This window comes from Strigops habroptila, chromosome 6 (genome assembly GCF_004027225.2).
Source record: "Strigops habroptila isolate Jane chromosome 6, bStrHab1.2.pri, whole genome shotgun sequence".
NCBI classification, from domain to species: Eukaryota; Metazoa; Chordata; class Aves; order Psittaciformes; family Psittacidae; genus Strigops; species Strigops habroptila.
Window position 1 is genome coordinate 15,824,727 of NC_044282.2, and position 12,542 is coordinate 15,837,268.

Below are 12,542 nucleotides of genomic sequence, written 5' to 3' on the forward strand. Positions count from 1 at the left end.
TTACTCCCAAGGAACCATGGCATGGAGTTGGAGGGGTCTGCTCTGCATCTCCAATGTATATCTGACCAGAACACTAAGAAACCCTAACTTGGTCAAAAGCTTTAGTCAGATGGAACAGGCATGGGGTCAATGTCCTGCAAAACAGAAGGATTATTAGACAGCCTGGCACTTCCATACCTGGCAGTGTTCAAGGCCAGGTTGGACGGGGCTTTGAGCAACCTGGTCTAGTGGAGGGTGTCCCTGCCCATGGCAGGGGGTTGGAACAAGACGATCTTTAAGGTCCCTTCCAACCCAAACCAGTCTATGATTCTGTGATTCTATAATACAGCCCCTGGCGAAGGGGTTACCTGCTGCTGTACTCCTATTTTCCTTTGATGGCTGTGGTTTTATTCAGGAGTGGCCACGGGAAAGTTTGGGGCCAGGTACCAACAAAGGTGTCCAGCATGAAGTAAAACATTGGAAATACTTTGACTGCAGAAAAACGTGTTTTGTTCCTCCTTCATCAACTCTCTCTGGTTTGAGATGTTTTCCTAATTGTTGCTGTATTTTCAGCATATTTTAAAGTCACAGATACTTTAAAATCCTCTATTCATAGAATTATAGAATGGTTTGGGTTGGAAGGGACCTTAGAGCTCATCTAGTTCTAATCCCCTGTCAACGGCAGGGACACCTTCCACTAGACCAGGTTGCTCCAAGCCCCATCCAACCTGGCCTTGAACACTGCCAGGGATGGCGCAGCCACAGCTTCTCTGGGCAACCTGTGCCAGTGCCTCACCGCTCTCACAGTAAAGATTTTCTTCCTCATACTAATCTAAATCTATCCTCTTTCAGTTTAAGGCCATTATGCCTTGCGAGAGCGGAGCAGAGGGGCAGGATCCCCTCCCTCGACCTGCTGGCCACGCATCTTTCGGCGCAGCGCAGGACACGGTTGGGTTCCTGCGCCACAAGCCACGCTGCCGGGTGAAGCCGTCCCTGCCGCAGACACTGCGCCCCGCACAGAGCACAGCGTGACCGCGCTACTCCCGCACCGCGCCTCGGGGCCGCGCCGCCGCCGCGCCGCGATGGCCCCGCCCGTTTCCCGCCGCAGCAAATGAGCCGCGGCGCCAGCAGCGGGGTGGGCTGTTTCTTGGCGCGGCGCTTCCGCTTCCTCGGCGCGGCCGCTATGGCGCCGCTGCCCTGCGTGGTGCTGCTGTTGCCGGCGCTGCTGCTGCCCGCCCTGGCGCTCGCCCTCGGCCCCGCGGCCGCCGGGGAGTCGCGCCGGCTCCCTGCGCAAGAGGCGCTGGGCGAGGCGGAGGAGCTGGCGGAGGAGCTGTGGGGCGCGGGGCTGCCCGGAGACCTGCCCGAGCTGGAGCCCGAGTGCCGCCAGCTCCTCGCCGACTTCGCGGAGGGCAGCGCGGCGCTGACGGGCTGCCTGGGCCGCAGCGCCCGCCCGGTGCGGCTGTGCCAGGCCTGCCACCGCCACTACCGGCACCTCCTCGCACAGTACGGCAACATCGCCCGCGCCGTCGGGGTGCGTCCGTGGGGCCGGGCGGGCGGGCGAGGGGGCTGCCGGGGCGGGAGGGAGCGCAGCGGGCGGCTCTTCCCGCTGCACCGGGGCCGGGCTGGGGGCCTGGGCAGCCTCCTTTAGGCTTCCAGGCGTGTAAGTTCCGTGCCAGCGCGCCGCTGGGCCCTGCGCAAGTGGCTCCGAGTCACCGGGAAGGTGGGCCTCACGCTGGGACACCGCTGCTTCGCCCGCCCCTGCGGCCTGTTAGCGGGCATCTCGCCCGGTTCCGTGTTGGGGTGAGGAGGGGCGGCGTGTGTCTGGCCGGGCACAGTGAGGCTGGTGGTGTGACCTGTGACACTAGCGCTGGGAGCAGCGCACCCGTGCTCTGGTAAGCGGATCTCCAGCCTGCGAAGCTTAGTTGCCAGCCTGTGAACTCCAGCTGGTGTGTAAGGCGGCTTAGCAGGGGCTGGGAGTGTTTGGGAAGCACCGTTGTTAGTGACAGCAGTGTTGCACTGCCCAGCATTGCAGAATGGTCCGAGCCACCAGCCCCTGGCATGGTCTGGAGCAAGTTGCTCCACCTGCAGAAAAAAAGCTGTGCAAGTGGAAAAACTTGAGTTGTTCTTGCTGATGTAGCAATGGCTAAAGCAGTGCTCTGGCTCGCTGGCTGTTGTAGAGCACCAGTGAGGAGCACTGCCAGAGCTTAGTTGCCTGGCACTTCTTGGAAAATTGATGGTCTCTGAAGCTGTGGCCAGCGATGCACATCGTCTGTGGGGACCTGTGTCACAGAGGTTTTGCCTCCGAAGCTGATGGGAGTGTGTGGCAATGAACTAGGAAGTCCTGAGTGCTGGCTGGAGTCTGTGGACCCCATCAGTGGGAAACCTTGATTGAAGCTGGGTCTTCTGTTTATGTTCTCCAGACTCTTGATCATCCCTTCTTTCTTCACTCTTAGTATTGGAGGTGGTTCATGACTAGTTTAGCGTGTTCTAATCCAGTTTATCCACTTGCAAAAGTTAGTCCCTGGGATGCAGTGAGGACATCAGTAGTGGATCAGCCCAAAGAACCTTTGTCTGTTCTGTGATGATGGCTAGAAGTGGGTGCCCTGGTAAGAGTACAAGCAGAGAGCAAGTTTATAGCCCCTGGATTATGCTTCCAGTCTTGGGATTTCTGAATCTGTATTTAGAATCGCTACTGACAAGAAAAATGTGTTGCTCTTTAAACCCAGGTAAACTTCTGGAGCTGCAGTGTCCTGATGCAGGCCATTTCACAGCTTAGTTACCCGTCATGTGAAGAAGTGTCATTCTGCTTTTGATGCGTTGTCTGCTCGTTTCCCCTCACCACCCCAGTGCTTGTATTGGAAAAGCACATGGATGTTCATTTGACAATTGTCCTCACCAGGGCAAATATCTTTCCAGTGCTCTTTTGTTTCAGTTTGTAAACCTGTAGTAGTCTTATTTGTTTCTAATATGGAAGCTGCTTCATATCAGTGACTAAGTAATGTCAAAGTGAGAAACTGAGTATGTAATTCCCTTGGGTGTTTTCAGCATGATGTGTTGGCTAGGATTAGGTTGCCAAACATATCCCAGTACTTACAGTACTTATGAACTCATTGCAGCTGCTGTGCTTGAGCAGTGGCAGCCTAGAAGGAACTGGTCTCCTGTGTGGTCTGGAAGGCACGTCCGTATTAAAGAGCATTTGGCTTTCCTTCTGTGTGTGGTTTAACTAACCAAGTAAATAAAGGAAGTGAGCTCTTGCAACCTCTGTCCGTCATCACAAGTAGTCAGTTATCTGATGGTTTTATCTTTGTCATCCTACAGTAGATATAGTGCAGCATGAAAGGAGCAGCCAAGTTAAGTTTTTGGACATCTCTGAAATGTAAAATCCTCCTCAGTCAGCTAATTAAAGAAATAAATTACCCACATGTATTTAAGGTATGATATAGGCCTACTTGATTCGGTTTTGGATTTAGAGTGCTTTTTCCCCACTCATGAGTCCAGCTGGTGAGGAAGTTTCACAGTTAAAGGTCTTTGTGAAGCAACTGGAGAGTTTTTCTGCATAAACAACTTTCTTGCACGTCTGTGTGTAATTTGGTAGAAGCGAAAGCGGGTGAATGTCAGCGTTACCAGATGTGGCAATAGTCTAGTTCTGCAGCTGAGTCTCAAGGGAAACTTCCTATTTAAAAAATAAACCTGTTTTAACAAAGGGAGGCAGAAACTGGATCTCAAAGCTCTGTAAACAGGAACGTCTTTCCCTTTAAAGAGATTATTTTCTTCTGTGTCCCACGTCACTTATCAAAGAGGCTTTTGACAGCTTTGGCAATTTTGAGAAGTGCTTAAGTCAACCTAGCAGCCAGAAACCAGGAGCTAGAGTACAGGAGTCAGCTGACTGGAGGTCATGGATTTGTGTTAGTGATTTGAAGGAGAAAATAAAGCTTTGAGGGAGAAAAATACTGTTCTGAATTCTGATAGGAATGCTTTCTGTTTGTTCTGTAACTGCTTTTATAGTCGCTCTGTGTTGTTTTATGAGCTTGGTCCAGAGAAAAAGTTGCTGTAAGAGTTGTGCCAGTTCCTGCTTTGAAGATGGGGGGCGGGTGTTGGGTGGCTGGTTAGGACAGGTGAGCTGGTACATGTTTTCTGGGGAGGACAAGAGCCAGAGCTTGGGGGTGCCGCTGCCGGTGCTGCTGCCCAGAGGACTGTACTCCTGGTATTGCTGCACTGGCAGGAAGTTTGCTGCTGATACAGCACAGTGGTTTCACAGGTTGTTTTCTGCTGTTTGGGTTTGTTTTATCTTGAGGCCAGTCCGTTGGTTCAGCTCCTTCAAATGTTCCTTCAGTCTAATGAGAACGCCACCATCCTTCTCTCTGACTGCACGTGCCTTGGGTGGGCTCCTGAGGCAGCAGCCCAGAAGTGGATGAGTATGAGCTACCTGGCAGAGGCCCTGTCTCTGTGCTGGCTTTTTCCTTTTTTAACTGACTTGCATGCACTCCTAGTAGGTCTTCAAAGACCATGTGCAGTGAGCTATGCTGCTCATTGTACAAACTGGAGGATCAAAGATTTTTATTGTTCCATCAGTTGCCGATTTGAGAAATGTTTGTGATTGTTAAGCTGTGCTTGCCTAAAATGCATTTCAAAATTTTCTCTTTGTATTGCTAACACCTGATTGCTTTCTCTGTTGTTTCCTTTTTCTTCCAGAATTCTTCCGAGAGCCACAATTGTGCCAAAAGCATCTTGACCTCAGACAGGCTGCAGATAGTTGTGACCCTTTCGGAGTTCTTTAACGAAACCTGGGAGGCAGCCAACTGTCCAAGTACGTGACTCCTTCTGTAGCTTTCATGCTACTGTTATGACTTAGTCCCTGAAATTTGCACTGATGAAAATTATATGTGCTTGTTTAAATATAGTCAGTAGGTAACACAAAAATCCTAAACTAAAGCCACTCAAAAGAAGGGTACAAGAGCTTTTTATTCATTAAAGGATAATACCAAAATCCAAGGGCACTGGCCTGTCAGAAAACTTAGTTGTTACATGAATATTTATTTTAGACTATTCTTTCGAAAGGTAGTCTTGCTAATTTTCTTTGTGACATACAGACCTCACGAGAGACTTTCCTTAGCTTCATTGCAGTTTCTTCTCTGTCTTCCCATTAAAAAAACCAAACAAACCCCAACCAAAACCTTACATAAGAAACTTTTGTTTGTTAGTAAAGTCAGTAACTCTGGGGTGCGTACGTGTTGAACAGCACCTGGCTCCACAGCCATGCTTTTGATTTCATTTTATGGGTGGAGTGTGTCCAAGTCTATCTGTGTATCTCACTGTGCCCATGCTGATGGTGCTGTGTCATTCTTACAGCTAAACTGTGGCTTTTTGCCATTCCCCTGGTGTGGGAAGTGGGACCCTATGCTAGTAGGTCTGCTGGAAAACAGTGGGAATAGCACTATGGAGTTGAGTGTTATCCTGTGTTTGCTGCAAATTCCCTCGAGAGCCCAGAAGAGTTTTTCCTTTGTGAGGGTTGGAAAGGCAGTACAGGAGCAGCTCTGTGGGCTGTGCTGTCCTGCCATGCTTAGTCTGTGACCTGTGCGCTGCCTGCCTGGTGTCCAGCTGAATGCTTGCCCTCGGTACTGATAGCTCTTCCTTATTTCAGGAGAATTTTCTAGGATGGTGGCTTGCTCTCATGGTGCTGTTGCTGGACGTTTTAAGTTCTCAAACCGCTGTTTTTAAGGGTCTGTCTGATTAGAGCATCTGAAGTGGCGTGGGATGGATGGAAGCAGTAACATGGTAGGGTTGAGCCTATGACTGGGAGAAAAGCTCTAGAGGTCCCATCAAAGCTGTTGAAATGGTCAACTCTTAAACGACAATAACCTACACTCTGGTTTCTACTATTGTGTTCATGGTCTAGCTGCTTCTTGATGCTTTCTGTTTCATCTTCGCTACTGGTGCTTCTGCTTTCACAAAATGGCTGTTACTGCTGCTGGGCAAAGCCAGATTTGCAGGCTAGGAAATAAAAGTAATGTGTTGTTTTATCTTAAAGTCCAAAGATAATTCCGATCCCCTCTTCAGAAAGCTCTTGATGATAGTCTTCATCTTTCACTTAATCAAGGCCAATTAATTCTGAAATATGTTCTCGATGAAGAGTTAGGTCAGCGGGTCTGAGACGTTAGTGGCAGGCAGATAAGGAAACCATAGTGTTGGCTAGAGCTCTTTTTGCAGGAGTGAAGTATCTGAGGCTTGTTTGCTATGGAAATGTTAGAAATTAGAATATCCTGATGTTTTTCTTTCTCTTTGACAGATTGTTTAAAGAACAACAGTGAGGGACTATCAAATTCTACTGTAGAATTCCTGGATTTATTCAATAAATCTTTGACATGTTTTGAACATAACCTTCAGGTAATTTATGCTGTGTACTTCAGAGAAGCACTTATATCCTCTAATTGCCAGCAAAATCTTATTTATGCTGAATAAACTGTAGATACAGATTAGGCAAATAAATTGCTGGTGAGTTTGAGAATTTTAGGCAGATAAAGCAATGATCTGTTAAACACAGATATTTACAGATTGAGAGCATAAAATTAATTGTAATTGATATTCACCTTGACTTCATTTTGTATGTAATTACAATGCTACTTCACATCAGAATTTCTGAATTCACAATAGTTGGTAATTATATAGTAAAACCTGGCATGTCTGCATGCTGTCTCTTTTTCTGTATCTTTGTGGAATTGTTGTCTTCTAACTTAATTCAGTCTTTAAATAACCTTTTGATAATATAGACTAGTTCAGAAAGATCAGCTACCTCAAATCATTGTAACAATTCTTTTGACTAGTAAAATTATGGGTAGTTAATGTTTGTCCATATTGCAGAGGCAATATAACTTAGTGAAACAAATGTGGTAATTGTCCTTACAGAAAATGCCCTAAATAGCCTAAGAAACTGTGCATATTCCATTTTAAACAGAAACTGGCCAAGTTACAGAGTTGTTCAATAGTAAAAATGGGAAATGATGGGTATAGGCTGTTCTCTGAGGAAACTGTTGGGGTTTTTTTTGATCATTAATGATATCTAGGAAATATGTCTTTAGGCTTTGGTCAGGAGCTGTGTGGACTGGCCTGCCGGTCACCTCAAGTGTCTAAACTGGAACTTCAAACCCAGTGGTGGGTTGGTAGCTGGTAAAACCATTACTGGGTTGCAATATCTGTCCCTGTTAGTATAGCTCAGCAGTTGCAACCTACCAGTTGTTAGGTATGGGCAAATAAAACCAAAAAACTATGGAGGAACACAGTAGCTCAGGCTCCAGAATAACATTCCATTACTAGTGACTTATTTTTTCTTCCTGGGAACTGGTATTATAAAAATAAGTGTTTAAATAAAAAACCTCCCTACTAGTTCAAAGAACAGTTTGAGATGCAGAACTTGCAGGAAATGGTACTTGTCCCTACTGAATTGGAGTTGGTCCCTTTTCCTCCTGCTTTCTCATATGAATTGTCCATCTGGGCCTCTACTCAATCCGGGATGCTAGAAATCAGGATTTTGGTTCAAACTTGACTCTAGTTTTTAAGTGGTGGCTTTTTTTTTTTCTTTTTTTTATTTATTTATTTTTTTAAATAATGCTTAAACCAGCATTCATCCAGAGTTTTGTAACCCTAGGAACAAACCATCCATCTGTCACCAAATAACTACACAGAAGTATGTAAAAACTGCAACGAAACCTACAAGATGTTGAATGACCTGTATAACAACTTGCAAAGGATGAACAGGCAAGGTGGTGAGTCTGAGAACTCCGCACACTTGTGTATCGACGTGGAAGATGCAGTAAGTGTTTATTATAGATACTCAACAGGGAGACTTTGTTGTGGAGTTCTTCATTAATGGAAGTCGTTTGCGCTTGTCTTCCTAGGGATTGCCTTTTCCCTTTAGCCTTGGCAGCAGTGCCTTTGGCAGGCTCATATCCTGTGGGGGGAAGTTAGCTTATGTGGCTATCTTGGTCTTGTCCCAGTCAGTGCAGCAGGAGTGTGACTGAAGCTCCTGATCACCCAAGTGCATTCCCGTGTGAGAGGCAGCACTTCCATGTCTTGTACTGTGAAGGGGATGGATTTAAAGAAAAAAAAATCCTTTCTCTTCTGTGAAGCTTTACTGCTATTGTTCTGGCCTGTGTAATAATTGATTCCTTATTACAGCAGCTGTTTCTAGGGGTCCTTGGCATTGGCGACATATGTTTGGAAACAGCTTTGTTGTATTGTGGGGGTTTAAGTGGTTTGGGCAAAAGGAGTGCTGTTGAAAGTATGGGATTAGCCCTGTCCCTGAAAGCTGTCAGTGGGTTCTCTGGGAAACAGACATGTGCAATGTCTACAGTGTTTCCGAGTACAGTCTGGTTTTGAAGCTTGTAAAAGTTTTGATGTGAAATTTTGGCTCTGTTTGATTGACTGTTTTTACATTTCCGGGGATTTGCTTGCTTTTGGGGGAAGGTCTGTTAAAGTGTTTTTTTCTGAGGTCGTGTTTGAACGCTTGAGTGTCTTGAGACCTGAGCGTTTACCATGCTGCACAGCAGAAATGCATGTGCTTGCTTTCACAGCTTGCTTATGTTTTTCTTTTAGATGAATATCACTCGGAAGCTTTGGAGCAGGACTTTCAACTGTTCTGTTCCCTGCAGTGATACAGTCCCAGTGATTGCAGTTTCATCCTTTATTCTCTTCCTACCTATTGTTTTTTATCTTAGTAGCTTCCTTCACTCAAAGCAGAAGAAGCGGATACTCATTTTGCGTAAGTGGTGGTGCTGGCATTTCGCTGTGAGAGCTGGGTGGTGCCAGGGACTCGCTTGGCTCTTGTGGGAGTGGGGGCCCAGCCAGATCTGCCTGCAGCTGTGCTGACGGCGCTAATAGCAACTATTAGTCTGCTGCTGTCCCCTGAAGAAGGGTAGTAAAGAGCTACAGCCATATCTTTTCATTAAAGTTTCTGGACGTGAACAGAAAGCTGTTTGCAAGTCTGTGTCGGATAAATAGAGGGAGTGGAGAGACTAGTTTTGTGGAATTCTTTGTGTTTAATTTTCATATAATTTTTCCCTTTCTAGCCAAGCGCATCCAGTCAAATGCCAGTCTTGTGAACATCCAAGAAAAATACAGCTGAGCTGCAAAACAAAACCTGAGAACTGCTGCTGGTATACAGTGGGTACAATTGTGTTGGAATGAGGCCGGCACAAAAGAGGAGTTAATTATGGTTTAGTGTAATGATACAGAGCAACACAAGTTAAACAAAATGCTGTCTGACTTCTAAGCGAGCATATTAACAAACATGACAAGGCAGGGCTGTGTGACACTGTATGGACTCTGGTTTTGAAAAATCTGTGGATTTTTTTCTTTCAGTCTTGGGCTGAAGCTGGTGTTTTTCTGTTTCTAAGCTTTTGTACTTCTCATCAGTAGAATAGCTACACTTCTCTTGCATGGTATTTTCTCATATTTATCATATTTGTTTCCCAGAAACCTGAGATTCTGAATCTTTTTGGGGTGATTTTCATAGACAGACAAAACTTGAAGTAATATTTGATGTTCCTGCTTGAAACATTAGGTTTAATTCTACATAATATTCAGTCTTGCCAGTCTTGGGATGAACAGGAAACCTTTAAAAACATTCCCATCTTTCCTATACTGCTCTGAAGTCATGCTGCTGGTATCAGTTAAAAAAGGCATGAAATATGCAGAGAAAGTGGTAATATAGAATGTCCAAAACCAGCAACAAAAGCAACAGAACTGCCAGTGCTAGACTAGAATAGTAATCATTGATGACTACAGTATTCGGTTATCTCTGAAACAAACGGCGTATTTAGTCATTTGCACACTTTGACCACTAAAATCATTGCTTTTCGTATGTTACATTTTCAGAGGCTTATTTTAGATCTCTGTTTGGGTAACCAAATGCTTCACTCCTTGTCTGTTTATTGTGTTACTTCCTTTCCTTTTTAATTATAAAGGGTGTTTTTTCTTTTTTTTTTTTTTTTTTTTGTTTGAGTGTTTTGTTGTTTATGTAGAGAAGTGAGGTAAAGTCAAGTCACTGGAGATGCTGAATTTCTTGGTCTAGAGCTTGCTGTGGCTTAATCCTGAGGTGTGTTTACAGGAGCTTTGTAGGGGAAAAGTTACCTTTTCTAGATAATATGTATTTTAGTGGTAAATGAACCAGGGGGTTCTCTAACTTAAAAACTGTCCCAAAGGACAATGAAGGTACTGTGTTGGGAATTGAACTTTAAAGGAATAGTTCTTAAAAAAAAAAAAAAATAGGCCTGTGAAATAGATGAATGTAAACAAATTCAAGCTTGCAGGATTCCAAAGCTGAGGGAGGAATCAGTACAGTAACTGCAGGGATGGGTAGCACTACTGACAGGCTGTGGGCACAGTTCGGTGGCTGCAGCAGTACTGACGGTTCAGGCTGGTTATTACAGTACTGGTGTGGGAGAGTGGTGGGGTTGAAATGATTTATAGCTGTAGTTGAGGTTAATGAATGCCAGAGTCTTTGCTGCCATTTAAAAATGGTTTCTCTAAACTTGAGGTAAAAATGAATGGCCATTACAGCCAAAAGATTAGATTTCTCTTGGAATCTGTGTGTCTGATGTCTGTCAAAAACCACTGTGGAATAGTCTTACGTATTTGACTTGCATTGGAGCCTACAATGTTAAATTTTACCTGTGCACTAAGGCGCAAATAAATATGTAACAATGTAACAAAACACTCCTAAAGCTCTTCAAATCATTGGTTTTCTGTTCTTTCTTGTTATTTTTTGTGTTTTTACTGAGCTCTTAAGTCTAGTTGACAGTATGGTTGATACTAAGTGAAATACCGTGTTAGCCCTTGGTCCCACCCACATGATTGCCTTTTTGTATTTTATCAGTCAGAAGTATTTATCTCCCTCTGTTAAACATGTGAATTACTAGGTCAACAGTCAGTTTGTTCTAGGTAGTTTCCAACAGTGACACAAAACTGTTTCTCGTGGTTATTATGTAAAGTTACCTTCTTGCGGCTGGGAGAGGCACACTGCCTTTAAAAAAAAAAAAAGATTATTTTTTATATCTATTATTCTTAAACTTCAACTTTCTGGGACTTATTCAGCTGCCTGCTTTAATAGCATTACATTGATTTGGGACATCATATGATTGAGAACTGTTCAAAGGAATCTTTCATTTGTGCAGATAAAGCCAGTTTGTATGTGCAGCATTTCAGAATGACTGCTTTTATACTGTAAGCAGTGGCTTTTTGAGCACATTCATGTTAAGTAGGTCTGAAAGTCATTACTTTTGGATATGGTGGTTAAGCACTTTAAAAAAAGAAAAGAAAAAATTAAAAAATCAGCTTTTCTTATTTTCCTGGCTGCGGAGCCAAACAGAAATACTCATGTGGCTTTGGTTGGTTTTTATTTTAAAGCAACAGTAAAGTTTACACTTGAGATTTTTAATATTGCATCTACTATCTTCTCCTCTGTATTTTTTTTCTTTTTTTCCTCCAAATCTTTGTACTACTAGCTTTCTTTACACAGTGTTATATTGGTAGGATATTTCATATATAAATTGCTTGAATTCTCTTTATACTCTGTTTCCTAAAGAAATGCGGAAGCACACAGACTGTTGAAGGAGAACTAGAATTCTTTTTGCTGCTAGTCTTTCATCTTGGTTTATTTTTTGCCTTTTTGGGATTACCTGTACTAAATAGGATGAACTTTGAAATCCTGGTGGTTTGTATCTTTTTGTGCAAATAAAGATTTCTTACTGTGGGGTAGCACTTTGATTCATATTTATACTTACTAGGAAATCTCTAAACATGGAAAGTCAGCTCTAATAAAGATTGTCAATAAACTATGAACAGTGTGGTTACTTAATTGCTTCATTTCTAGTAGTTTTATACTCCTGCTGTTTTGGGTCTGTGTTCAGAAGCACCTGCTTATTATTCCTCATTATGCCGTTTGCAGGAAAACAGCATCAGAAAGATGTTTTCAAAGCAGTGCTGTGCTGAATTATGGAACAAATGAACTGCAACTGCTGAGAAAGGCTGGAGTTTCAGCTCAGTCAGAGCTTACTGAAGTATATTGAAAGGCTCCTGGTAGTTGCAACAGAGTTTCTTGGATGGGTGTTTGTGAGTAAGGCTAAGTGGGGATAACTTTCTGTCTTTGTGAGAAGGATTTGGATTACCTGCATTGTCAGCTTCAGCAGGCATGGTGTTGGATTGCTGCTGAGCTGAAAGAGTTCCCTAAAAACGGCAGCGCAGTGCCTCACTATGGAGAGAGCAGGGTGTCTCACCTGATGGTAGCAGCCTCGTGCACTAGCGGTAGGATGTGGGTATCTGGAAGGGAAACTTAAATCTCAGTGCATCATTTGCAAGGGATTTCCAGGAAGGCTGGGAAAGTTGTAATGCCAGTGTCTGAGGTGCAGCTTAATCCGGAAAAGTAAGAATGGTTTTGGTTGCCTGTATGCTTGGGAGAGGGACTTGAAAGGGAGTAAGCACAGGAGAAGAGCAAGCGGCAAGAGTGGGGGATTTACCCAATAAGTGGAGCAGAGGCTCAGAGCATAATTGAGGGTGGAAATGTGGGGTTT

At 44.3% G+C, this 12,542-nt stretch overlaps 1 protein-coding gene across 1 annotated transcript; it reads left to right on the top strand.

The window, feature by feature from the left end:
* The first annotated feature begins 1,133 nt into the window (after positions 1-1,133).
* On the top strand, positions 1,134-11,808 carry OSTM1 (osteoclastogenesis associated transmembrane protein 1). The gene is made up of 6 exons (XM_030490346.1): positions 1,134-1,510; positions 4,672-4,786; positions 6,266-6,363; positions 7,622-7,786; positions 8,569-8,734; positions 9,042-11,808. Exons 1-6 carry the CDS (start codon positions 1,163-1,165, stop codon positions 9,095-9,097), a joined length of 948 nt encoding a protein of 315 aa, XP_030346206.1. The 5' UTR covers positions 1,134-1,162; the 3' UTR covers positions 9,098-11,808.
* Positions 11,809-12,542: the final 734 nt, after the last annotated feature.

Bases quoted from the DNA above. Each gene is read 5' to 3' on its own strand.
- OSTM1 (XM_030490346.1), top strand. From the start codon at position 1,163: ATGGCGCCGCTGCCCTGCGTGGTGCTGCTGTTGCCGGCGCTGCTGCTG. The intron at 4,787-6,265 runs GTACGTGACTCC...TCTCTTTGACAG, and splicing joins GGAGGCAGCCAACTGTCCAA to ATTGTTTAAAGAACAACAGT. The intron at 7,787-8,568 runs GTAAGTGTTTAT...TTTTTCTTTTAG, and splicing joins GTATCGACGTGGAAGATGCA to ATGAATATCACTCGGAAGCT.